Here is a 24,944-nt window from a genome sequence, read left to right on the forward strand (position 1 = left end):
CTATTTAATACTTTCTAGCAATGTCTCTTGTAAACGTCAAATCTATTAAGTATCTGAGCTTATTCTTTGTATTGTTGATGCAAGCATCTCATTCTTTAATTACCCGTTGACAAAGAGTGTAATGCTACCAGAAAAACCTGTTTGGTACGGGGGCGTACGCAAAATAACTTTGAACTTTGAAATTGCGTCATTCCCCTGGCAAAGAGTGTGATGACCTGTAGAATAGGACTACTAGAAGAACCTGTTTGTACGGGGGCGTAAGCAAAATGGTAGGTACTACTCTACTATTATATTGGAAAAAGCTTGGATTGAAGAGCCAAATGGTTCTTTTTTCTACTGTTTTCTATCCAATTTCTGTTCGATAAGCAAAATTAACAAGAAATTCTCTACCTTATTATTACCCCAATTAATTACCTGCTAATATTTTGAATTAGATTACCCAAACCGGCATAAAAAATGCCTCTGGAGCAATACTGCCTCTTCAATCAAACACTTCCTTATTGTTATTCTTTCTTCTGCTTACATAATATGTCTACTTGTTCAGAGGATTCCAAGTTACAAATGGCTAAGCCTATTCTCAAAGTTAGGGTATGTATGAAAAGCTACGCTTCCATTATATCTGAAACCAAGGCAGGATAGAAAAATACAAAGAACTGGCTGAGAAAAGCAAGAAAAGTATCTTAATTAAAAAAAAAAATCAAAATGTATGATACTGTAGGTTTGAATTTACGACATGTAGTCGAGCTTCTAATACTGCTGGTTCATGCACCATTTTGTTGATACTAGTGGTCCGAAGTTGCAATACTGATGCGTCATGTGAATGGGACTGCTAAACCGAGTTTACCACCCTGTTACAGAGGCTATTGAAAGCTCGGGTGCTTTAAGTAATAGTTATTAGCCCAATCTTAATACAGTGTTAAAAACACGGTTTCCAAAACTACTGGAGTCTAATTTTCTTCCGAGATTTATTTTCTTTTGAGCAAAATTAAACTTAGCCAAGATACGTTAATATTAGTTGCAAAATAATTTTTAAATTTAGAGTTCAAAAGCTTCATGTGAATTTAACCGTATTGTTCATCAGATCCATCACTTAAGGCTACTTTAGAAAAAATAGAACGAAAGAAATAGAGTTATGTTTTTAGTGACGTATTGAAAGTTATCACTAAGTATTTAAATGATGATTTTACCCACCTCTCACTTTGGGTGCCCTATTTTACAATGTATTACCTGAAATGTACTACAATTGCACATAATGCCTATGTAATAGGACACCTGGCTTACCCTTGGAACAATATTTGTCCTGTATTACGTGTTTTTACATTACAGACAGAGGGGGAACAGCCCTTCCATTCTGACAATAAAAAAAAGAGAAATCACCATTGAAGAGAACAGAAAAAACAAATAAGAAAATAGAAAAAAAGTGTCAAAGTTGAATATAATAATTAGAAAATAGTTTTGTGCAAATAAAAGTGTCATGCAGAGAATTACAAAAAAGTGTACCCGTTGATCTGCATAGAGAAACCAATCCTTAAGGCTAAAAATATGTATATTTTCAACCGTCTGCCTATAATTGTCTAACAATTGAACTATACCATGAAGGTGATAATATCAGTTAAATAAATAATTAACTATCGAAAATAAGCACCATGACAGGTTTTGTAATTTTTTTTTTATATAAACCTTTCAGCACGCTTGAGTTTTGCTTATATCAGCTAATTTCTGTAAATTTCAACCTCTAAACCTCTTTTTACTTGTCATGAAAAGCCTAACAGATATCGCAAAGACAACTTCCACATTATATTCTAAAATATTTCTGAAATTTCTAAAACTATATGCTTATTACTAAAATGTACACTCGACACTAAACAAATATGTCAAAACTCGTCAATATCATATACCTAACTCGAAAGCAGGTCGAGTGAATCTGATATATGTCACGGCAAAGTGACGAACTGCACTGGATCCCCCACATTTATAAAACCTTCTTTTTCCACTGCTAGATTAATACCCATAAAGGGAGAACTTCCAGAAGAAGCTTTGATTTTTGGGTCAGTTGCGCAACGGTACTCCTTGAGTGTTTTCAGTGGCTCCCCATCGGGGTATTTTTCTCCTATTTTAGGATCCACTGTTGTAAGGACACATCTATCACAGGGCTTGGTTTGCCTGAATATAACTCCACCAATTTTAACAAACGACCAATTGTCTTCAACAAAAGCATCTGCACCATCAATTAATATATTTGGACGAAAATTTTCATATGTCACAACACTTGAGGATTTGATCCGGTCAGTTAAATTTTTGACTGAATTACTATTTATCAAAAGGAATGGTGCTAGGTCAGCAAAAGCAGTGCCATCTTCCTTATACATAAGCGGCCAGATGTCTTTTTCTTTTACCGTGCGAGCAGTAGTATTTCCACTAAAATAAACTAATTTAATTGGCTCTTTTATATCTAGAACTGGTGAAAGATATTTAGAAATCCATTCAGAATCTATGTTACAGTCAACTGCTGACATTGTTTCTCCCCACACTCGAACGTCAGTATTACCTTTTGTATTGAAAGGGATTTTAATATTGATGTCATCCATATCTGGTGCTTGCAGCTTCAAATATCCTTCTGATACCTTCGGAATTATTTGGGTTAATTTTGGAAAGCGTCGAGCTGTAATGAAGTTATTATCCCCATCAACAAACATAAACACTCTATCTCGGGAATTGCCCTTAATTGGTCCTATTTTTGAACAATTGAAAGAGTCAACTTTACATCCTTTGCATGATTTCACAGGGTAAATGAAAAGCTTTGATACTTGCCCCCCATCTTTCCATCCTTTCAAAGAATTGATGGATACCCTTTTTTTCCCACGTTTCTTCATAAAGTAACTGAAAAGAGTAGTTCCAATACCTGCTAGCACAATTGTCAAAAAAATTAGTGAAGTTGTATTGGTCGCCATCGGGTCGGTCATGTTAATAGTCTGAAAGGAAAGATAAAAAAATCTTTTGTATTGCTTATATTGTTATGAAAGTTAGAACAAGAGACAAATATAAGACTCATGCAGCAAAGAGAATATTAATTTAGTCGAACACGCCCTGCTGCAATATCACTCCAATTTTTCTGCTTTTTACTGAATTTAGAATCTAACCAAGGAAAGCTAATGTTTATAAGCTAAAATGTGACATAGCGAAAATGTTGATTATAATCGACGTTTCTTGAATTTCCACTAATTATTGCAGCCATAAGTCATAGGCAATGCTCTAGCATTGCCTGTAGTAAAAAGTCATAAGCCTTCAATGAATTATTTTTTTTCCCAAAAGCGTCTTGAAATGGAAGGGTGGCTGTAGAAACTTCGGAGGGGGCTCATTAGATTTGAAACTGAAAGTTCTAGTGCTCGTTTGTAGAGTCAAAAGTTATTTGAGGGCTACTAGACCTCCTCTGTTTCCCCTTTCTGTTTCCCCCCTTACCTCCAATCACATTCGATCAAAATTTTGACGTAACTATTTTGTTCAAAATAGTCGAAAGGTCCAAAAATATGCCTCTAAGAATGACATGACCCCCGCAGGCCCTGGGGCAACGGACGTAAATAATTCCAATTGGTAATTATTTTTAAAAATACTTCTTTTTACTGGGAAAAGAAGCCTTTGACAGCATCTCAGCACGGCTGGGGGCATCAAGTTGAAACTTTCAGGGAAAGTTGATGGGGATGTTGAACTAAATAAAAACACACTATGTGTATCCTGAAGTGTCACTAGCCATAGGCTAAAAGGGGGGGGGGGGAGGGGGAATGGATTTTACTACCAGGCTGGTTATTTTGACAGACTGATTTGGGTGATGTTGCTTTTGAATTTACTTGAATTTTTGTTTTTTATTGACTAAGACTGATCTGATTTCATTGATTTTACGAAATATATTCTCATCAGCTAACTTACCCCCTCCCCCCAAAAAAATGGTGCAAATAAAATGGTTGCGCTTCATTTTACTTGTTGTTCAACCCAGGGAACTGGAAGTTTCTTGTATAGGGTTTTCGATCATGTCGATTCCAATGGTGTAATTTTATTTTGATCCGACACCGTATTCCTTACCGAATCAATTTTTTGCCGATTGGCTGAAAACTTTGGGAGAGAGGCGTCCCCCTCGATCCGTATGTGACGCCCCTGTGTGCATCCAGATTGTCAAAAGTATTATCTAGAAAACCGCCAGAGAGGCTTAGAGCATTTAGTTGGCACTTGGATCACTTGGAAGAAATATTGCGAGACACAAACAACTATGCCAAAAGTTACATGAAAAGGCGAGAAGTTGGGGATGATGTAAATCAAAGATCTGTTTCACTGGGACTATAGCCTCCAAACGTGGAACTCATTTTATTGTGCCAGATGGTGTCGATTATAGTTGGTTCAACCCTCCTGCATGTAATAAAATATGCGCTGTGCCTACTTTTAATGCTTACCATAGTTTTCTGCCAAATGAAATGGTTGTAAAATAACGTGGCGAAAATCTTGTCAATTTAAAAAATACCGTTCATCCTGTGGAGCCCTTTACTTAACCTTCGTCTTATGCACCTGGAACGTCACGATGGACAGGGGATGTGGCACTTCCAACACCTTATGCAAGACGTCCAAATCTAACACGGCTTGTATTATAGCGAGGTATCGCATCGCTTTTCGATCTGAACCTGCCAAAAGCCTTTCTCCGCAAGCTAGAACATCCGACCTGTGTCGGATTGGTCTTAAAACTTTTCATTTCGGTTGAAGACTTTTTCCACAATATCTTGTCGATTCAGATATTCTTGCTGAGCGTCATCGCATCCAATGGATCTTATGTCCGAAATCTACGCATGTGTTACACGACTTCTCACCGACTTAGCTTCAACGCAGAATGTAGTCGTTGGCGAAAAAGTAATGCTACCGTCATAATTCATCAGATCAACACATTACTTTATTCAATATTTTGAAGATGCCATGGCTATTGTTCTCGCTCAGGGCCTTCAGATTTCTTTATACCTATGACTTGCAATCCTGATTCACCCAAAATTAAATAACTAGCACGTGTTAAATCTGATGATAATAAGTTTATCATAGAACAGTCCACTTAAGATCGTCCCGATCTCGTTGCTCTAATTTCGGAGTTTAAATTTGAGGAAATAATCAATGATATTGATAAAAGACAGATATTGGAAATGTGGCACCATAAGTTTATACAATTGATTTTCACAAAGGTGGACTACCACATATGTATTTGCTATTGATCACGAGTCCTCGTGATCGAATCCGTAATCTTGTCGAAGTTGATGATCTTATTTCGACTGAAATTCTAGACACCGACGATCCCTTACGAAGAGAAATAGTCTTAAAGTGGATGGTTCATAATCTGTGTGGGGAGTTAAATCCAAATGCGAGTTGTATGATCAATAAAAATGAAAAATTTTAGCACCGCTTTGGTTTTCCAATGCAATATACAATTAGGTTACATCTCTAGCGGATGACGAAAAATCAAAGTATTGGCGTCGTTATGAGTAGTAAGGCAATACACAGTCCTGAATCTGATTGAGTAATATGCCTTACCAGGGTCATTCACCTATTACTAGGATCGGTACATTGTCTTAGCAGACGGGTTTTTTATGAGCTAACACGTATTTTTTGGGGTCAAGTGGTGATATAGCAGTGGTTAGTCTATATGGAGTAACTTGATTACTTGTTTTTTTTTGTTTTTTTTTAAACTGGTATTTTTTCAATGAAGCCCATAACACTTTGCAGAAACCCGTGAATGTAGGACTGAAAGTCCGTTCGTAGTATATCTGAATCCAATTACTAATCAAGTTAGTGTGACCGCCATTTTTTGATCTTGTTAGGTGGGTATAATCTGGTTTGGTTCGTTATTGCGAGAGGATTACTCAATTTACATCTTAGTGTTAACTGGGCGATGACTTAGTCTAATTGCGTAGGTACTAAAGGAACATTTGAAGGTGGAGAAAAAAGGGGTAATTAGTGATTGGATAATTTTAACAAGAAATGACTGAAAAGTGTTTTGGAGGAGATGGGATGAATGTGTACTGTATAATATACAAGTGATGATTTGCACAGTGTTGTCAATTTTAAATAGTTTAGAAATAAAAAAATTAACAAGAAATGGCTGAAAAGTGTTTTGAGGGAGTTGAGTTGCACGAGGGTTGACTTGCACGAGGGTTCAGTTACATGCGGATTCAGTTACATGGGGATGAGCTAAATGGGGTCGAGTTGCACGAGGATGCAGTAGCACGGAGGTTCAGTTGTACGGGGTTTCGGTTATACAGGGGTTCAGTTACATGGGGGGTTCAGTTTCACGGGGGATATCTGCTATAAAAAACACTTCATTCTAAACAAATACGAACATTTTGAAAAGCAGACAAAAAATTGGAAACTATAATCAGAATTATTTTATTAACATTTAAAAAGGGGTAATGAGATATGTGATCTTTATAACACACAAGTGATGTTTGATAAGTATTGTCAATTTAAAATAGGATCTAACGTTCCCTTTCGTTCCCCCATTTCTGAGGGCAGGGAGGGGAGGGGTCAATTTTGGAGGGAAAACATCTGCATCAAGGGGAAGGCTCAGAGGCCCTTTGTTCCCACATTTCCAAGGGCAGGGGAGGGGGAGAAGGTGATAGTACTCCAATACAATAATTCAAGCATAATATAATTTATGCTCCTAGTGGAAGCTCGTAAAACCCTTCCCCTCCCCGCGCTAAGATTATTGCCTGGCTGTACCTCTAAATACAGAGAATTAAGGTGATAGTATTCAGATACAATAAGTCAAGTATGCTAGAATTTATGCTCCTAGTGGAAGCTCGTAAAACCCTTCCCCCTCCCCGCGCTAGGGTTATTGCTTTGCTCTGACAATAGATATTATCTCTAAATACAGAGAATTAAGATGATAGTATTCCGATACAATAAGTCAAGTATAATAGAATTTATGCTCCTAGTGGAAGCTCGTAAAACCCTTCCCCTTCCCCGTGCTAGGATTATTGCCTAGCTGTGACAATTGATATTACCTCTAAATACAGAGAATTAAGGTGTTTATTCTGTGTGATTTTTTCTTTACTTTGATATCTCGTGAAACCTTCCCCCTCCCCGCGCGAGGAATATTGTATGTCTTTGACACCTAATTTTATATATTAATACAGATGGATCTTGTAAAAGTATTCCGTACAACTATGTCAACTGTAAGAGCCCTCAGGCTCCTAGTGGACACGTATAAAACCCTTCAACCTCCCCGCGCTAGGATTATATACAGCCTGTGACCAGGTCTCTTCCCAATAAAGACAGAGAATTAAGGTCATAGTATTCCGATACAATAAGTCAAGTTTAACAGAATTTATGCTCCTAATGGAAACTCGTAAAACCCTTCCCCCTCCCCCCGCTAGGTTTATTGCCTTGCTATGACAATGGATATTACCTCTAAATACTGAGAATTAAGGAGATAGTATTCCAATACAATAAGTCAAGAATAATAGAATTGATGCTCCTAGTGGAAACTCGTAAAACCCTTCCCCCTCCCCGTGCTACGGTTATTGCCTGGCTTTGACAATGAATATTATCTGTAAATACAGAGAATTAAGGTGATAGTATTCCGATACAATAAGTCAAGTATAATAGAATTTATGTTCCTAATGGAACCTCCTAAAACCCTTCGCCCTCCCCGCGCTAGGATTATTGCCTAGCTGTGAAAATGGATATTACCTCTAAATACAGACAATTAAGGTTATAGTATTCCGATACAATAAGTCAAGTATACTAGAATTTATGCTCCTAGTGGAAGCTCGTAAAACCCTTCCCCCTGTAAAATCTGAGCTAATAAGGGTTTTTGACTGTAAACTCTAGTTTGTTGAAAGAAAATTATGGAAAATACAATTCTCTGGTTCAAATGTGAAACTTAAGTCCTTTTTTGGATTGAAAAATAAAACTATATCCGTAAAATCTGAACTAATAATTCAATATTTTTTTCATAAAAACAAACTGTCATCTTAAATCATCTTAAAATGTCAAAGTATGCTTACGGTTCTAACAATTGCGCTCTATGATTGGTCAGAGACACGATGTGGCTTTCCCACTGGTATTCTATGACCGCTTATCGTCACTACCTAGTCTACTGCATGTATTAAATCAGTATTTTTTACACAGTGGAACGATAAACACATAAGTCATATCTTTTAAAAAAGAAAGTGAAGATGGAACATTTTAATAGAGTGTGTTCACATAACAGGGTTATTGTAGCATTGAATGCCGACAAGGAGAAGTATTTAAACTATGAAACAAGTACAAGTGGTAGCACTATTGGAAATGTATGCATGCATTGTCATGACAGTAAGGAATTAAATTTCTTTGGGATACCGAAAAAATTCAACTCTTATGAGGGTGGTTATGCGAGATTGAGAACTCCAGAGATGATTGCACTCAAAGAGAATGCTAACATAAAAATAATTGTCGATGATAGGGGACAACTCCTTGCTACTGCTGCAGGTAACACATTACCTACGGATACATCCAATCATCAGCTTTCGGGTATTAGCATTCAACGGAAGGCTAATAAAAGAAAGGCCTACTCTGCTACTAATATCGTAAACCATATCTTGTTTACGTGCCGAAACTGCTACCTGTGTAAAAATAATGTGTCAATAGACAGTGAAATTGCAAGAAAAATAAAAATGGCATTGTCAAAAAATATCACTACGGAATATAAAGATGAAACGATGAAGAACAAAGCACCAGCAAACATTACTGGCATTGATCAAACAGTCAATGAATCAAATAATAGCAAAGACGAAAAGCATATTGACCCTGTTCATGAGACACCAGTAAAAATTGTGTATGATTCAAAATGGAATAATGATTATTCTACTGATCACGAACTGAGACGACAATAACTACAATATCAAGAGAGAACATGGTGAACTATTTTATGGAACAGATTCAAAATGTCCAAAGTTAATCATTGATATTAATAATGTATGTATGTGTGTATGTGTAAGTTGTGTGTGTGTGTGTGTGTAAGTTTTTTTTTGTGTGTGTAAGTTTTTTTTTGTGTGTGTGTGTTTAAATTTTTTTTTTTTTGTGTGTGTTTGAGTTTTATGTGTGTGTTATTTTTTTTTGTGTGTGTGTAATTTTTTTTTTTTGTGTGTTTAAGTTTTTATGTGTGTGTTTAATTTTTTATTTGTTTTTAAGTTTTTGTGTGCGTGTAAATTTTTGTGTGCGTGTAAGTTTTTGTGAGTGCGTAAGTTTTTGTGTTTGTGTAAGTTTTTGTGTGTGTGTGTGTATGTTTGTGTGTGTGTGTGTGTGTGTGTAAGTTTTTATGTGTGTGTGTAAGTTTCTGTGTGTGTGTGTGTGTGTGATTTTTGACCATAAACTCTAGTTTCCTATAAGGTAGTTTACGCACTAATATCAATATCAGTAATGATTCTATTTGAACTTTCTCCAAGTTGATCAAATTGGTCTCTAAACGGTTTATGATAAAAAAATATTTTTGGACAATAAAAAAAACTAAAATAATGTCATGATATCATTTTCTACGCTCAGAGAAGTTTTTTTTGTGTGTAATTTTTTATGTGTGTATGTGTATGTTGTGTGTGTGTGTGTAATTTTTTTCTTGTGTTTTTTATTTTTTTTGTGTGTGTGTAATATTTTTTTGTGTGTTTGTTTGTTAGTTTTTATATGTGTGTAAGTTTTTTTTTTGTGTGTGTGTAAGTTTTTTTTTTGTGTGTGTGTAAGTTTTTGTGTGTGTGTGTAAGTTTTTATGTGTGTGTAAGTTTTTGTGTGCGTGTAAATTTTTGTGTGTGTGTGTAAGTTTTTGTGAGTGTGTAAGTTTTTGTGTTTGTGTAAGTTTTTGTGTGTGTGTGTGTGTAAGTTTGTGTGTGTGTGTGTGTGTAAGTTTTTATGTGTGTGTGTAAGTTTCTGTGTGTGTGTGTGTGATTTTTGACAGTAAACTCTAGTTTCCTATAAGAAAATTATGGAAAATACAATTCTATCGTTCAAATGTGAAACTTAGTTCCATTCTCTGGTTCAAATGCAGAAAAACCCGTGTGGGTGAGTTGAAATAAAAAATTTAACAAGAAATGACTGAAAAGTGTTTTGGGGGAGATGGTTTGACTGGCACAAGGATGTATTAGTGAAGTTATAGTGGAGGGCGACAAAGTCTTCAAAGTCAAGGCTATAAGAAAAAAAAGTTCTGGATATTTTTGTAAGTTTGTAGTTTACGCACTAATATCATATCAGTAACAATTCGAGGATGTTTCCCCATTTACCGATAATCAGGCAATTTTCTCAAGCTCTTGGTCAGAAATAGAGGCTGTTTCCAAAGATTTAGAATAAGAAAAAAAAATTGTCAGGTTTGGGACTCGAATCCACGACCCCATATGGGGTTGATTTTAGTGTTGTCAGTCAAAAGCTATGACCTTAAGAAAATAGCTTGAGAAAATTGCCTGATTATCGAAAAATGGGGGAAACATCCTCCAAAAGTCGACAGGAATGCTCCCCTCTAGCGTTTTCTCGGATTCCCCTCCAGCGTTTTCTCGGATATGTTGAATAAAATATGCAAAGTCGACAAAGCTTTATTTCATTTTTTTAAGGTTAATTTAGACGAGGTTACGTGCGCGCACGTAACAATATGTTGAATAAAATATGCAAAGTCGACATAGCTTTATTTCATTTTTTTAAGGTTAATTTAGACGAGGTTACGTGCACGCACGTAGCTTTGTCTAAATTAACCTTAAAAAAATGAAATAAAGCTATGTCGACTTTGCATATTTTATTCAACATATCCGAGAAAACGCTGGAGGGGGGCATTCCTTTCGACTTTTGGAGGACGTTTCCCCCATTTTTCGATAATCAGGCAATTTTCTCAAGCTCTTTTCTCAAGGTCATAGCTTTTGACTGACAACACTAGCATCAACCCCAGAGGGGGTCGTAGGTTCGAGTCCCAAACCTTAAAATTTTTTTTTTATTCTAAATCTTCGGAAACAGCCTCTATTTCTCACCAAGAGATTGAAAAAATTGCCTGATTTTCGATAAGTGGGGAAACATCCTCGAATCGTTACTGATATGATATTAGTGCATAAACTACAAACTTACAAAAATATCCAGAACTTTTTTTTCTTATAGCCTTGACTTTGAAGACTTTGTCGCCCTCCACTATAACTTCAATAATACATCCTTGTGCCAGTCAGACCATCTCCCCCAAAACACTTTTCAGTCATTTCTTGTTAAAAAATTTTTATTTCAACTCACCCACACGGGTTTTTCTGCATTTGAACCAGAGAATGGAACTAAGTTTCACATTTGAACGATAGAATTGTATTTTCCATAATTTTCTTATAGGAAACTAGAGTTTATGGTAAAAAATCACACACACACACAGAAACTTACACACACACATAAAAACTTACACACACACACACACACACACACAAAAACTTACACACACACACACACAAAAACTTACACAAACACAAAAACTTACACACTCACAAAAACTTACACACACACATAAAAATTTACACACACATAAAAACTTAAACACAAAAAAAAAAAAACTAAATCACACACAAAAAAAAACAACTTACACACACATAAAAACTTACACACACACACACACAAAAAAATTTACACACACACACAAACAAAAAAAACTTAAACACACAAAAAAAAACTTACACACACACACACAAATACAACTTACACATACACACATAAAAACTTACACAAAAAAAAAAACTTCTCTGAGTGTTGAAAATGATTTCATGACATTATTTTAGTTTTTTTTCTTGTCCCAAACTATTTTTTTATCATGAACCGTTTAGAGACCAATTTGATCAACTTGGAGAAAGTTCAAATAGAATCATTACTGATATTGATATTAGTGCGTAAACTACCTTATAGGAAACTAGAGTTTATGGTCAAAAATCACACACACACACACACACACACACAGAAACTTACACACACACATAAAAACTTACACACACACACACACACAAACTTACACACACACACACACACAAAAACTTACACAAACACAAAAACTTACACACCCAAAAAACTCACACACACACACAAAAATTTACACGCACACAAAAACTTACCCACACACAAAAACTTACACAAACAAACAAAAACTTACACACACACAAAAAAAAACTTACACACACACACAAAAAAACTTACACACACCCACACAAAAAAAAATTTACACACACACACAAAAAAAAAACTTACACACACAAAAAAAAACTAACACACACACACACACACAACTTACACATACACACATAAAAACTTACACAAAAAAAAAACTTCTCTGAGTGTTGAAAATGATTTCACGACATTATTTTAGTTTTTTTTTCTTGTCCCAAACTATTTTTTCATCATGAACCGTTTAGAGACCAATTTGATCAACTCGGAGAAAGTTCAAATAGAATCATTACTGATGTTGATATTAGTGCATAAACTACAAACTGACAAAAATATTCGGAACTTTTTTTTCTTATAGCCTTGACTTTGAAGACATTGTCGCCCTCCACTATAACTTCGCTAATACATCCTTCTGTCAATCAAGCCATCTCCTCCAAAACACTTTTCAGTCATTTCTTGTTAAAAAATTTTTTTATTTCAACTCACTCACACGGGTTTTTTCTACATTTGAACCAAAGAATAACACTTTTCAGTCATTTCTTGTTAATTTTTGTTTATTTCAACCCACCCACACGGGTTTTTCTACATTTGTAGAGACGTACACACAGTCCGAAGAGAGACACAAAAAGCCCAAAGAGACACACAAAAGCTTCTCAAGTAAAATTTGGGAAAATTTTGAGTTTGGGGGGAAGGGGGATTTTCAAAACCTCTTCCCGTGATATAACATGTCCTCTGAAGTCTATTCTGATTTTATTAGCACTGTATCTATTAGTTTTTTATACATAATTTAACCTCTAATAATGTATAATTTTGTAAAATTTGAGTTGGGTGGTAAGGGGGGGTTTCAATAACTCGTCACTTGATATAACATGTCCTCTGAAGTCGATTCTGATGTTTTAGAAATCTAAATACTCGTGATTTATAAATATTTTGAATTATTATAAAGTCGAATTTGGGAAAATTTTGAGTTTGGGGGGAAGGGGGATTTTCAAAACCTCTTCCCGTGATATAACGTGTACTCTGAAGTCAATCCTTATGTTTTAGCAGTCTATCTATTAGTGCTTTAGAAATATTTTAAAAGGTTCTATAGTGGAATTTTGGAAAATTTGAGTTTGGGGGGAAGTATTATAATTTTTTTATAATTTCTGTATTGTGTATCCAGGAGGTGAATTCAAGAATGATATTTTATCCTTTTAAGATATGTACAAAAATGTATTTTACATAATTCTCTTACATGAAACTAGATTTTACGGTCGAAAAATCCTTATTAGCTCAGATTTTACAGAAATAGTTTTATTTTTCAATCCAAAAATAGACTTAAGTTCCGCATTTGAACCAGAGAATTGTATTTCTATAATTTTCTTACAAAAAAAAACTAGAGTTTACGGTCAAAAACCCTTAATAGCTCAGATTTTACGGAAATAGTGTGTCTGACAATAGATGTACGCAAATTCCTTTTCCTACATCTTCGATGTTTTAATATACATTCTAAACGCTTGATACGCTAGCTTACTCTAAAAAATAATGAACACGTAACAATGTAATATTTTTAATGAAATAATGCTATGTAGAATATTAATACAAAAATATATTATGATACATTATTAATATCAATTATTAACTTTGGACATGTTGAATCTGTTCCATAAAATAGTTCACCATGTTCTCTCTTGATATTGTAGTTATTGTCGTCTCTTAGTTCGTAACCAGTAGAATAATCATTATTCCATTTTGAATCATACACAATTTTTACTGGTGTCTCATGAACAGGGTCAATATGCTTTTCGTCTTTGCTATTATTTGATTCATTGACTCTTTGATCAATGCCAGTAATGTTTGCTGGTGCTTTGTTCTTCATCGTTTCATCTTTATGTTCCGTAGTAATATTTTTTGACAATGCCATTTTTATTTTTCTTGCAATTTCACTGTCTATTGACACATTATTTTTACACGGGTAGCAGTTTCGGCATGTAAACAAGATATGGTTTACGATATTAGTAGCAGAGGAGGCCTTTCTTTTATTAGCCTTCCGTTGAATGCTAATACCTGAAAGCTGATGATTGGATGTATCCGTAGGTAATGTGTTACCTGCAGCAGTAGCAAGGAGTTGTCCTCTATCATCGAAAATAATTTTTATGTTAGCATTCTCTTTGAGTGCAATCATCCCTGGAGATTTCAATCTCGAATAACCACCATCATAAGAGTTGAATTTTTTCGGTATCCCAAAGAAATTTAATTCCTTACTGTCATGACAATGCATGCATACATTTCCAATAGTGCTACCACTTGTACTTGTTTCATAGTTTAAATACTTCTCCTTGTCGGCATTCAATGCTACAATAACCTTGTTATGTGAACACATTCTATTAAAATGTTCCATCTTCACTTTCTTTTTTAAAAGATATGACATATGTGTTTATCGTTCCACGGTGTAAAAAATACTGATTTAATACATGCAGTAGACTAGGTAGTGACGATAAGCGGTCATAGAATACCAGTGGGAAAGCCCCATCGTGTCTCTGACCAATCATAGAGCGCAATTGTTAGAACCTTAAGCATATTTTGACATTTTAAGATAGATACAAAAACAAACAAATTAATAAATTTGAAAAATTTTTAAGTTTAAAAAAAAAATTGTTTGTTTTTATGAAAAAATTATTTAATTTATAGTTCAGATTTTATGGATATATTTTCATTTTTCAATCCAAAAAAGGACTGCAGTTTCAAATTTGAACCAGAGAATTGTATTTTCCATAATTTTCTTTCAACAAACTAGAGTTTACAGTCAAAAACCCTTATTAGCTCAGATTTTACAGGGGGAAGGGTGTTACGAGCTTCCACTAGGAGCATAAATTCTAGTACACTTGACTTATTGTATCGGAATACTATCACCTTAATTCTCTGTATTTAGAGGTAATATCCATTGTCACAGCTAGGCAATAATCCTAGCGCGGGGAGGGCGAAGGGTTTTAGGAGGTTCCACTAGGAGCATAAATTCTATTATACTTGACTTATTGTATCGGAATACTATCACCTTAATTCTCTGTATTTAGAGATAATATCCATTGTCACAGCCAGGCAATAAACATAGCTCGTGGAGGGGGAAGGGTTTTACGAGTTTCCACTAGGAGCATCAATTCTATTATACTTGACTTATTGTATCGGAATACTATCACCTTAATTCTCTGTATTTAGAGGTAATAACCATTGTCACAGCCAGGCAATAACCCTAGCGTGGGGAGGGGGAAGGGTTTTACGAGTTTCCACTAGGAGCATAAATTCTTTTACACTTGACTTATTGTATCGGAATACTATCACCTTAATTCTCTGTATTTATAGGTAATATCCATTGTCACAGCTAGGCAATAATCCTTGCGCGGGGAGGGGGAAGGGTTCTACAATCTTCCACTATGAACATGAATGATATTATACTTGACTTATTGTATCGGAATACTATCACCTTAATTCTCTGTATTTAGAGAGAATATCCGTTGTCACAGCAAGGCAATAACCCTAGATCGTGGAGGGGGACGTTGTTTACGAGTCCACCAAGTATAGAAAAAATCACCCAGATGAATCACCTTAATTTTCCGTATTTACATTCAAGATCCAGTGTCAGAGCTAGGCAATAATCATAGCATGGGGAAGGGTACTGAAATAACGAGTTTCCATTTTGAGCATCAATAATATCATGCTTGACTAATATTATAGTACATATATAACAATTATTGTATTGAGATAGAGATACTATCTAGTGAAACAGCAATGCACTAACCCTAGCATGGGACGGGGGCCGGGTTATACGAGCATCCACTAGGAGCATCCATTCTAGTAAACTTGACTTATTGTATCTGAATACTATCACCTTAAGTCTCTGTATTTAGAGGTACAGCCAGGCAATAATCCTAGCGCGGGGAGGGGGAAGGGTTTTACGAGCTTCAACTAGGAGCATAAATTCTATTATGCTTGAATTATTGTATTGGAGTACTATCACCTTCTCCCCCTCCCCTGCCCTCGGAAATGTGGGAACGAAGGGTCTCTGAGCCTTCCCCTTGATGCAGATGTTTTCCCTCCAAAATTGACCCCTCCCCACCCTGCCCACAGAAATGGGGGGAACGAAGGGGAACGTTAGATCCTATTTTAAATTGACAATACTTATCAAACATCACTTGTGTGTTATAAAGATCACATATCTCATTACCCCTTTTTAAATTTTAATCAAATAATTCTGATTATAGTGTCCAATTTTTTGTCTGCTTTTCAAAATGTTCGCATTTGTTTAGAATGAAGTGTGTTTTATAGCAGATATCCCCCGTGAAACTGAACCCCCCATGTAACTGAACCCCTGTATAACCGAAACCCCGTACAACTGAACCTCCGTGCTACTGCATCCTCGTGCAACTCGACCCCATTTAGCTAATCCCCGTGTAACTGAATCCGCATGTAACTGAACCCTCGTGCAAGTCAACCCTCGTGCAACTCAACTCCCTCAAAACACTTTTCAGCCATTTCTTGTTAATTTTTTTATTTCTAAACTATTTAAAATTGACAACACTGTGCAAATCATCACTTGTATATTATACAGTACACATTCATCCCATCTCCTCCAAAACACTTTTCAGTCATTTCTTGTTAAAATTATCCAATCACTAATTACCCCTTTTTTCTCCACCTTCAAATGTTCCTTTAGTACCTACGCAATTAGACTAAGTCAACGCCCAGTTAACACTAAGATGTAAATTGAGTAACCCTCTCGCAATAACGAACCAAACCAGATTATACCCACCTAACCAAATAAAAAAATGGCGGTCACACTAATTTTATTAGTAATTGGATTCAGATATACTACGAATGGACTTTCATTCCTACATTCACTGGCTTCTTCAAAGTGTTATAGGCTTAATTTAAAAAATACCAGTTTAAAAAAAACAAAAAAAAAAAAAACAGGTAATCAAGTTACTCCATATAGACTAACCACCGCTATATCACCACTTGACCCCAAAAAATGCGTGTTAGCTCATAAAAAACCCGTCTGCTAAGCCAATGTACCGTTCCTAGTAATAGATGAATGACCCTGGTAAGGCATATTACGCAATCAGAGTCAGGACTGTGTATTGCCTTACTACTGTTATGATCCCAAATTTACGAAACGAACAAAGAAGAATTTTTACATGACCGTGCTGCCTATCGAAAACACTCCTATATTACCAGTTACTCGTGATAATCGTTACGTCGCCACATGTAATCCTAATATGGTCAAACAATTTCAATATAACGTCAATGTCGAATATGTTGGCAGTAGAGGCCTGGGGAAATATTTATATAAATACATTTACAAAAGACATGATTGCACTTCAACAAAAACTGTCAAAAATCAACGGTGTTTGGTTTACAAAGAAGCAGACAACTATGTGGAAGGAGCTGAATTACACCAACTGAAGCATGCTGACGACTATTTAATTACGATATCCGAAAAAAAAGTTATGTCGTTCCACGTACAGACGATACAGAATGCAAGATATCAGCAAAGCCCAAGAAAATTGGGTAGGTATTGGACAACAAGTTTCAATATTGGAAGTGTATGTTCAACTCAACAAGTCGTTGAAACAAATGAAAAACCAGGAACTTCTGTATTATTGGGAAATACCCAAATATTTTAAAAGGAATGGAAAAAAATGAGCGCATGGGAACCACGAATCCGTCAAGTCCGTGTCATTCGTCGAATTCACAATGAACATTTTGTACCTCATTACGAGTGCTTCTATTTGCAGGTACTTCTCTGTCATATGAAGAATGCAACAAGTTTTGAAGATCTTCTTACTGTCAATGACAATCTTCATGCAACATGCAAACAAGTATGCCTGGCTCATGGTCTTGAATTCGACAATAAACAGTTTGATGCCCTAGAAGAATCTGCTCATTCCAAAATGCCTTCTGTAATGCGAAAACTCTTCACACAGATTCTTGTTGTCGGAAAATCTGTAGATCCAAAAGTTCTTTGGGAAATTTTAAATAATCAGTTGGCAGAGGATTCTACTTGGCATACGTGACGAATTAATACATCTGAAGATAGTGGAATTAAGCGTGCTTATCGTATTAGGACAACATCGAAACCTATGAAAACGACCAAAACTTGGAATTTCTAAATTCTAGCGAGTCAGCTGATTTTCTGCAAGGAAAACAGCTTGAAATAGTAGATAATATTATACAGGCTGTCAATGATTCTGATTATGTTGGGGAAAGTCTTTCTTTCGTATATGGACCAGGCTTGACTTGACTTTATGTAACAAAAACATATACATAAATTTTGGCCTATGTACCGCCATAAATAGGCGGTACATAGAGTTAGCTCAAGTAGAAGTTTAACTACTTGACAAAGCACCGATTTTACCCAAGTATGACTTACAAAATATGGAGGGTCCATTACAAATCGAAAATTGCCATTTAGGTGAAAAATTCTAGTTCCTGGAGATAATTTCTGACAGTGTTTACCATTTCAAAAAAAAGCATTTGGATCATCCTAAACAGGAAGCATTTGCAAAGTACATCATGGACCTAGGAAATGAAAATCTTCCCAAAAAGGATTTTAATGAAATCGAATTACTGGACAATATAAATTCCAGTGGTAATTTAATTGAGGAAATTTTTAAAGAATGTCCGTCAAATCAAAATATCAATTTAATGAAGGACTGCGTTATTTTAGTTTCGATCAACAAAGACGTTAGTAAAATAAATGCGAAAATTGTCGATCACCTCCTCGGAGAATACCAATCTTATAAAAGTTATGATTCTCTAAGCGACAAAGAGAATAGAGGAACTGGATTCACTCCAGAATTCCTCAATTATATTGATACTTCAGATTTGCCACCCTAGGACAAAAAAAACAATGGTTATGCCTTTGCGTAACTTAGATATTTCAGAAGGGATGTGCAATGGAACCCGCCTTATTGCAACTGAATTCCGTAACAACTTAATTAAGGCGAAGGCACTTGTCTGTTATAGCGCTTATGTATATAGAAGCAAAGTAGAACCGGTTTTCATTGAGTTTGCGATCTGTATTTAATGAAATTCATAACAGACTGAAAATATAATACTTCAAAAACAAATTCGAGCTATATATTTGCATATTAGGGGGAGGGGGGGGGGGTTGAAGTAGAACGGGTCTGCATGCAAAATGTGTTAGGTATAATTATTCAGCATATTATGTAGTAAGAACTGTTTTCTAACTTCACGCTGTCCAAATGATCTAGCTCCCCCCTAAAGTGCAAATATATAGCCCGAATTATATACCTCCCATTAAGAAAAATCATCTTGATATATAAACTCGATGAATCTTATATATTTGGAATCAGTATGATAATCAAATTCTTTTGATGTATCTATTGATATAAAAATTCCGTCTTTTAGAGTTCCGGTTAAAATTGAGCAGAGTCGCTCCTTACTTACAGTTCACTACCACGAACGGTGTAAGTCTAAGAGCAGTCCAGTACATAAGGAAACATGTTAAGAAAAAATTCTTACTTCAAAATATGCAGAATAATCCTAGTTAACATATTTTGCAGGGGGAGAATCTTAATCTTCACTTCTTTCCTTGTATTTCCTGTTTTTCTACCACATTTTAAATATTTGTGTCTATTCTGTAAGTTTTGAAAATCCTTTATAAACAAACAGCCAAGTGCCATCTAACTAATCTAACCTAACCTTATTCAACCTAAATTATCAGTATTTGTCTAATATTATGTTTTGGTAGGTGACATTGATGGTGTCTAGCTACGAATTTAGATTAGGCCTAGTGATTAGAAAGTGAAGATAAAGTTCTCCCTTTGCAAAATATGTTAACTAGGATTATTCCGCATATTATGAAGTAGGAATTGTTTTCTTGACATGTTTCCTGATGTACTGGACTGCTCCTAGACTTACACCCAAAGTATAAACACATACAACAAGTACTGACAAAACCTATCCTCTCCACACAAAAAAAGTGACCCTTTGTCCGCGTCTCCGGAGACGATGCGAACCTGGTGCCTAAATTTTTCAAGTTGCGTAGGGCGTTATACTTGTTCCAGAGTTTGATAGTCACCTACATAACCGGGTCCGTAGGTTATTATGCTTCGATCAGATGTGTTCTTAATTAAAGAGACGGATCCTGACATAAAGCTTGTGATTAGAATTAGAAAAATGAAAAACTTATGGTTTTTTATTGCGGAGCATATTGAATTGAATACCTTCTATTTTGAAATACTTTCGCTCTACCTTCTGAGATTTTATGTGATGTTTACCGACACCCATTTATCACGCCTATATTTACGATTTGAGAGTGCTACGCGTAAATACTTGTATATCGAATGGAAAATTGCTTTGATTATTACAATTGTTTTCATTATTACAATTGTTTTCATCTTCCTCTAATCTATCCCTTTTTCTCAATGTTATTGACGTCAAAACTTGAAAATATGACAATTTATTTCGAAAGTATTTATTTTTCCTGTCATTGCATGGCAACTGGATTAAAGAAATTAGCCGAGTAAATTGTATTGATAGTATTTGATAGAATCTACTTTTATTTAATTTGGTTCAGAACCGTACGAAATTTATTTCTTGTTTGTCCCCTAAGCTCCTTTATTGGAGGCCGGGATTTGTTGATATAGGCCCACTACATTCTTCGGAAAGAAAGCAAAAAAAAGCACACACATCTGGGATGCTTTGTTTAATCAGCAGCTTTTACATGTGTTTTTATTTTTGTGTGCTGCAAAATTAATTATAGTATGGAGCACTGAGTGTATGGAGCACTCGTCCACTAATTCAGACTTTTTTTTTGCGTTTCGCACAAATTTAGCTCGCTTTTTCAGAGCTTATTTGAAACTAGATTAGTCTTATATACGATTAATACGAAACAGACGAATAAAAGTGTGCTTTATTATATAATGGAAAGAAAAATGAAAACGATGTAGTTTGTTGTAAAACAATTTCGTTTGAAAATCAGTATGCTTTTCCCTAGAGTTCTTTCACTTCTCCTTCGAAGCGTTAACGGATTTTCTCGTGGAACATCATCGCTAATTGTGGATCAAAGAAAAAGCTAAAAAGCAAAAAAAAAAACGAGGGGAAATTACTATTTATTGATAAAAACAAACATATGAGTTTCTTGTGAAAAATACTAACCCAAAACGTTGGAGTGACTTTCCAGAACAGTTAGGATAATGATAATCTTGATCAGAAGTGGGTTTGCAGATGTGGTTTAATGGTACATGACCGCTGTATTAATAGTTCTTCCAATTTTTTCTTTTTTTTTAATTGCAACAGAATAAAAGAAACAAGAAAATAAATAATCCCAACTTATTAATTCGCTGAATAATTTTCCATTCCAAAATCATAATTGGCAATCATTCCATAAAATATTTTTCATTTCTGTAAAATAGTTTTAAGAGAATCAAGAATCGCCAGAAGTACCATTGCTTTAGAAAAATTCCTTTTAGAATAATCTAAAAACGTTTTTAGCAAATTCAAACAATATAAGAACAAATAAATATGGTTAACCACGGAATAAAAAATATTTAAAAGTAAATGCTTTTAACTTAGCTGCTTTTATTTTTTCCGCATAGAGCACTTCTTTCCATCTTCTGGTTTTCAAATTTAGTGATGTAAAAGATACGCATTCGAAAAAAGTACTGTACAAAACACTCGCGAGGAAATAGGTCACACGAAATTGGGATTAACAGTTGGGACGCTCTTTCCCATGCTTGCCGTACGATTCCCTCGTTCCAGCAGTGCGTCATTTCAGTCTGGATGATGTACTCTAGTTTTTTGCAATACTCAATCAAGGAGATTGCAGGAACAAAAAGGTTTGAGAAGTCTGAATTGGCTTCTTCATAAGCTTTCATCCGCATGAAATCAAACACTGAATCAAAAAGAGAAATACCTGATTCAAATAACCCAGTTCTACACTTATCACACGAATGCTTTTCCAGAATCTTTTTTGCAGAGTACCCCACTGCGTATGCAAAATTTGATTCCTCTGTTAAGGTGAAAACCTCAACATTCTCATCAAAATCAAACTCGTGAGGCTCATGAATGTCGCTGCTATCACGTCCGGCTTGCACAATTCTTTTTGCATGAGGGTTAACTGATGAAAAAACTTCGGATAAAAGAGATTGATGGAAAGAAAGTGCTTGTAAAGGGCAGGAGAATTGCGACGCAGTAGGTTTATCGTTTAAACCCCCAGAGCGTCGTAGTAAGCCGTAGAAATGCTCTAGACTATCCTGGTTAAGTCTCCTCGTACAAACATATTTAAACCCATGCTTCATCAAATCTTCTGATAGACCGAGGATGGCAGAAATAGTCAGCTGCCATCCCTCTGCAATAGATTGTTTTCCCAACATCTTTCCCCACACTATTAACGAATTTTAAATCGCCTAAAAATGAACTGGCCGACCTCAAAAATTGGAATGATGCGTTTTCCCTACAAATTGGGCGTCTATACATTTTTTTTTTCTAAAAATCCAAGAGAATTAACGCAGTCGAACAGCTTATCAAAGAAATTTACAACCTGTGCTGTTCCTGCGGCCTTCGGATGTAACAAACCTTTACTCACGTAAAAATTGAAACAATAAAGAAACAATAAATGGAAACAATAAAGAAAAAAATATAGTGTCGAAGACGAAACTTGGATTTCGAAATGCTTAAAACTTGCTAGTCTTTTCTGCATAACTTTTTTTTGTGCTTTGAAACTTGGAAATATTGGAGTTTACCATTAAATGGTGCACCTTCCGATAAATTGACCATAAGTTTGGGGGTAAGTAGCCAAAGTATTTGAAATTGAGCTATAATACAGCTGTGACTTTCCGGTCATTTATCGTCTTTATAATTAGTGTAAATTGTAAAATCTTTCCCTTAATCTTTTTTGTTTGCTCACTATTTCTCACTGAGTAGGCTACAGCCTTGAATTAACCCAATAAAACGTATATAACTGCGGCCCATTTCCAGATTTCTCATTAGCCTATAACCTATAGCCTAGACTAGGTCAGTATTTGCTAGTTTTCGGCTCACTCCGGGTTTGGGTCTTTGCCCCGGGGCCCTATTCCGAATCTCTCTGTCTCCTCGAAAAGTTTGTTTTATAGAATCTAGGGGATGAAAGGAATCCCGCCATTCTGGAATTTTTTAAATTTATATTTTGATAGCCTACAACATTGAATTCTAAGTAGATCATGGTATGTTCATTTTTTAGCTATCTCATTATGGTACTAGAATAGAACTTTTCTGAAGTTTGAAAAAAAAAACATTTCATAGCCTACCTGTTATTTGGCACAGCAAGTAATTTGACTCCTTTTTCTTTTTGCATTTTTTCGATTAATATCGCACCCTTCGAAAAAGCATAGAACGCCCATTCTGGTTGCTAGCCGGCAACGCTTAATAATAATCAGTTTTTTAAGCACAATACTTTTTCTTTATATCCATATCGCACGATTTATTCTTTAATTTCAACCTGCTAATATTCGACAATTACCCGGTCACTCGACGTATGAATCACGCTCTAGCATAATTTATTGGCTTGGAGCGATTAAGTAGTACAGCATTTTGCGTCTAGAGGCGCTGAGGTACGCGGGGTCACTTTTGGAGAGTTTTGTCAGTACTTTGTATGTGTTTATATTTTGCTTACACCCAAGCTTTTCTTGGCAAAACACCTCTTTTAATATTTGTGCCCGCCTTGTAGCCTATCTAATGTAGATTGAATTTAATATAAATTTTTCGAGACGCACACCTGAAATGTTATTGCAAGCCCATAAAAAATACCATGTGCACTATTCACATAGAAAAGGTAATAACTATAATCGGGTATTCACAGAAAAATTTTCATTTAATCAATTAGGTTCCTACCAGACAAATTCTTTCAGATAAGCAACTAAACGAGGCAAATTAGAAACTGGCGTTTAGTAGATCCTGTTTTCTTTAAATTTCGTCATCAACGAAATCACGCGTTGTCGTTAACGCTCTCTACAATTTTGAATTAATATATTCTATTGAATGTAATGGCAAGTCGTAAATGGTGTAAACAAGGAGTGAAGCTGAAAACGTTATTTGAATAAAAATAAAATGCAAAACATAACAGGGCTAGGAACCCTCAAATGCATGAAGAAACGGGGGTTACTTCTTTGTTCTAGAGAGGAATTCGTCCCTTTAGTTTAAACACTTATTATTTACCAACATGAATAAGATAACTACATTGGAACATTAAATGGAAAACAAAGATTGTGTGTAAAGCCTATTTTATAGTCGTAGATCTGCTAATTAGAAATGACATAAATACATACCCAAGCAAGCCAACAGGCCCAAAAGACACATTTCAGTGCTTGCCAAAATACTAATGCCCAGGCCACATAGTCACACGTGTCGATAAAATAAAAATTACGCACGACTACAGCGCCAATTATATTCCACGTTCGTGATTTTTCGAGTTGAACATTATTTAACTTTAGGCATAAAATTCTGGATTGACCAATCAGGGTCGAGATTTAAGGCATAATTTTTCAAACTAGAAAAGGAAACTTAGAAAGCAGTTTTTCATTCTTGACCTGACCTGAGAGAAAAGTTGGACACTAATTAGTGGTCATTCCAACTCTTTAAACTAATTTTCTGCGATTTTTATTTTCCGCTTCTGAAATACAAGTATGGTGCTAAAAATATGGTGCTGGCTTCTTAAATCGACAGATGTGACTATCATGTGGTTCAGGCGTAAAAGAAAACCAGACACGAAAAACAAAAAAAAAGAGAACTATAATAACATGTAACCGAAA

The 24,944-nt window shown here is 35.3% G+C and overlaps 2 protein-coding genes across 4 annotated transcripts; one reads left to right on the forward strand and one right to left on the reverse strand.

Moving 5' to 3' along the window:
* Positions 1 to 1,783: 1,783 nt before the first annotated feature.
* Positions 1,784 to 24,537, reverse strand: Marc (Mitochondrial amidoxime reducing component). Of its 3 annotated transcripts, none has more exons than XM_089087541.1 (2): positions 24,462 to 24,537; positions 1,784 to 2,972 (listed from the first exon to the last, which is right to left on the reverse strand). In XM_089087541.1, the coding sequence occupies exon 2, from the start codon at positions 2,961 to 2,963 to the stop codon at positions 1,935 to 1,937; it is 1,029 nt and encodes a 342-aa protein (XP_088943667.1). In that variant the 5' UTR covers positions 2,964 to 2,972; positions 24,462 to 24,537; the 3' UTR covers positions 1,784 to 1,934. The 3 variants fall into 3 exon arrangements, with proteins under 3 accessions (XP_088943667.1, XP_088943666.1, XP_088943665.1); XM_089087540.1 differs by lacking the exon at positions 24,462 to 24,537 and adding an exon at positions 24,028 to 24,063; XM_089087539.1 differs by lacking the exon at positions 24,462 to 24,537 and adding an exon at positions 23,445 to 24,016.
* LOC148953132 (uncharacterized) lies at positions 17,832 to 18,206 on the forward strand. The gene has a single exon (XM_089087882.1). It carries the CDS (start codon positions 17,832 to 17,834, stop codon positions 18,204 to 18,206), a length of 375 nt encoding a protein of 124 aa, XP_088944008.1.
* Positions 24,538 to 24,944: the final 407 nt, after the last annotated feature.

This window comes from Artemia sp. Qi Xiang Cuo, chromosome 4 (genome assembly GCF_049724085.1).
Source record: "Artemia sp. Qi Xiang Cuo chromosome 4, ASM4972408v1, whole genome shotgun sequence".
Lineage (NCBI taxonomy): Eukaryota > Metazoa > Arthropoda > Branchiopoda > Anostraca > Artemiidae > Artemia > Artemia sp. Qi Xiang Cuo.

Coding starts and splice junctions, on each gene's coding strand:
- LOC148953132 (XM_089087882.1), top strand. CDS start 17,832: ATGAGCGCATGGGAACCACGAATCCGTCAAGTCCGTGTCATTCGTCGA.
- Marc (XM_089087541.1), bottom strand. CDS start 2,963: ATGACCGACCCGATGGCGACCAATACAACTTCACTAATTTTTTTGACA.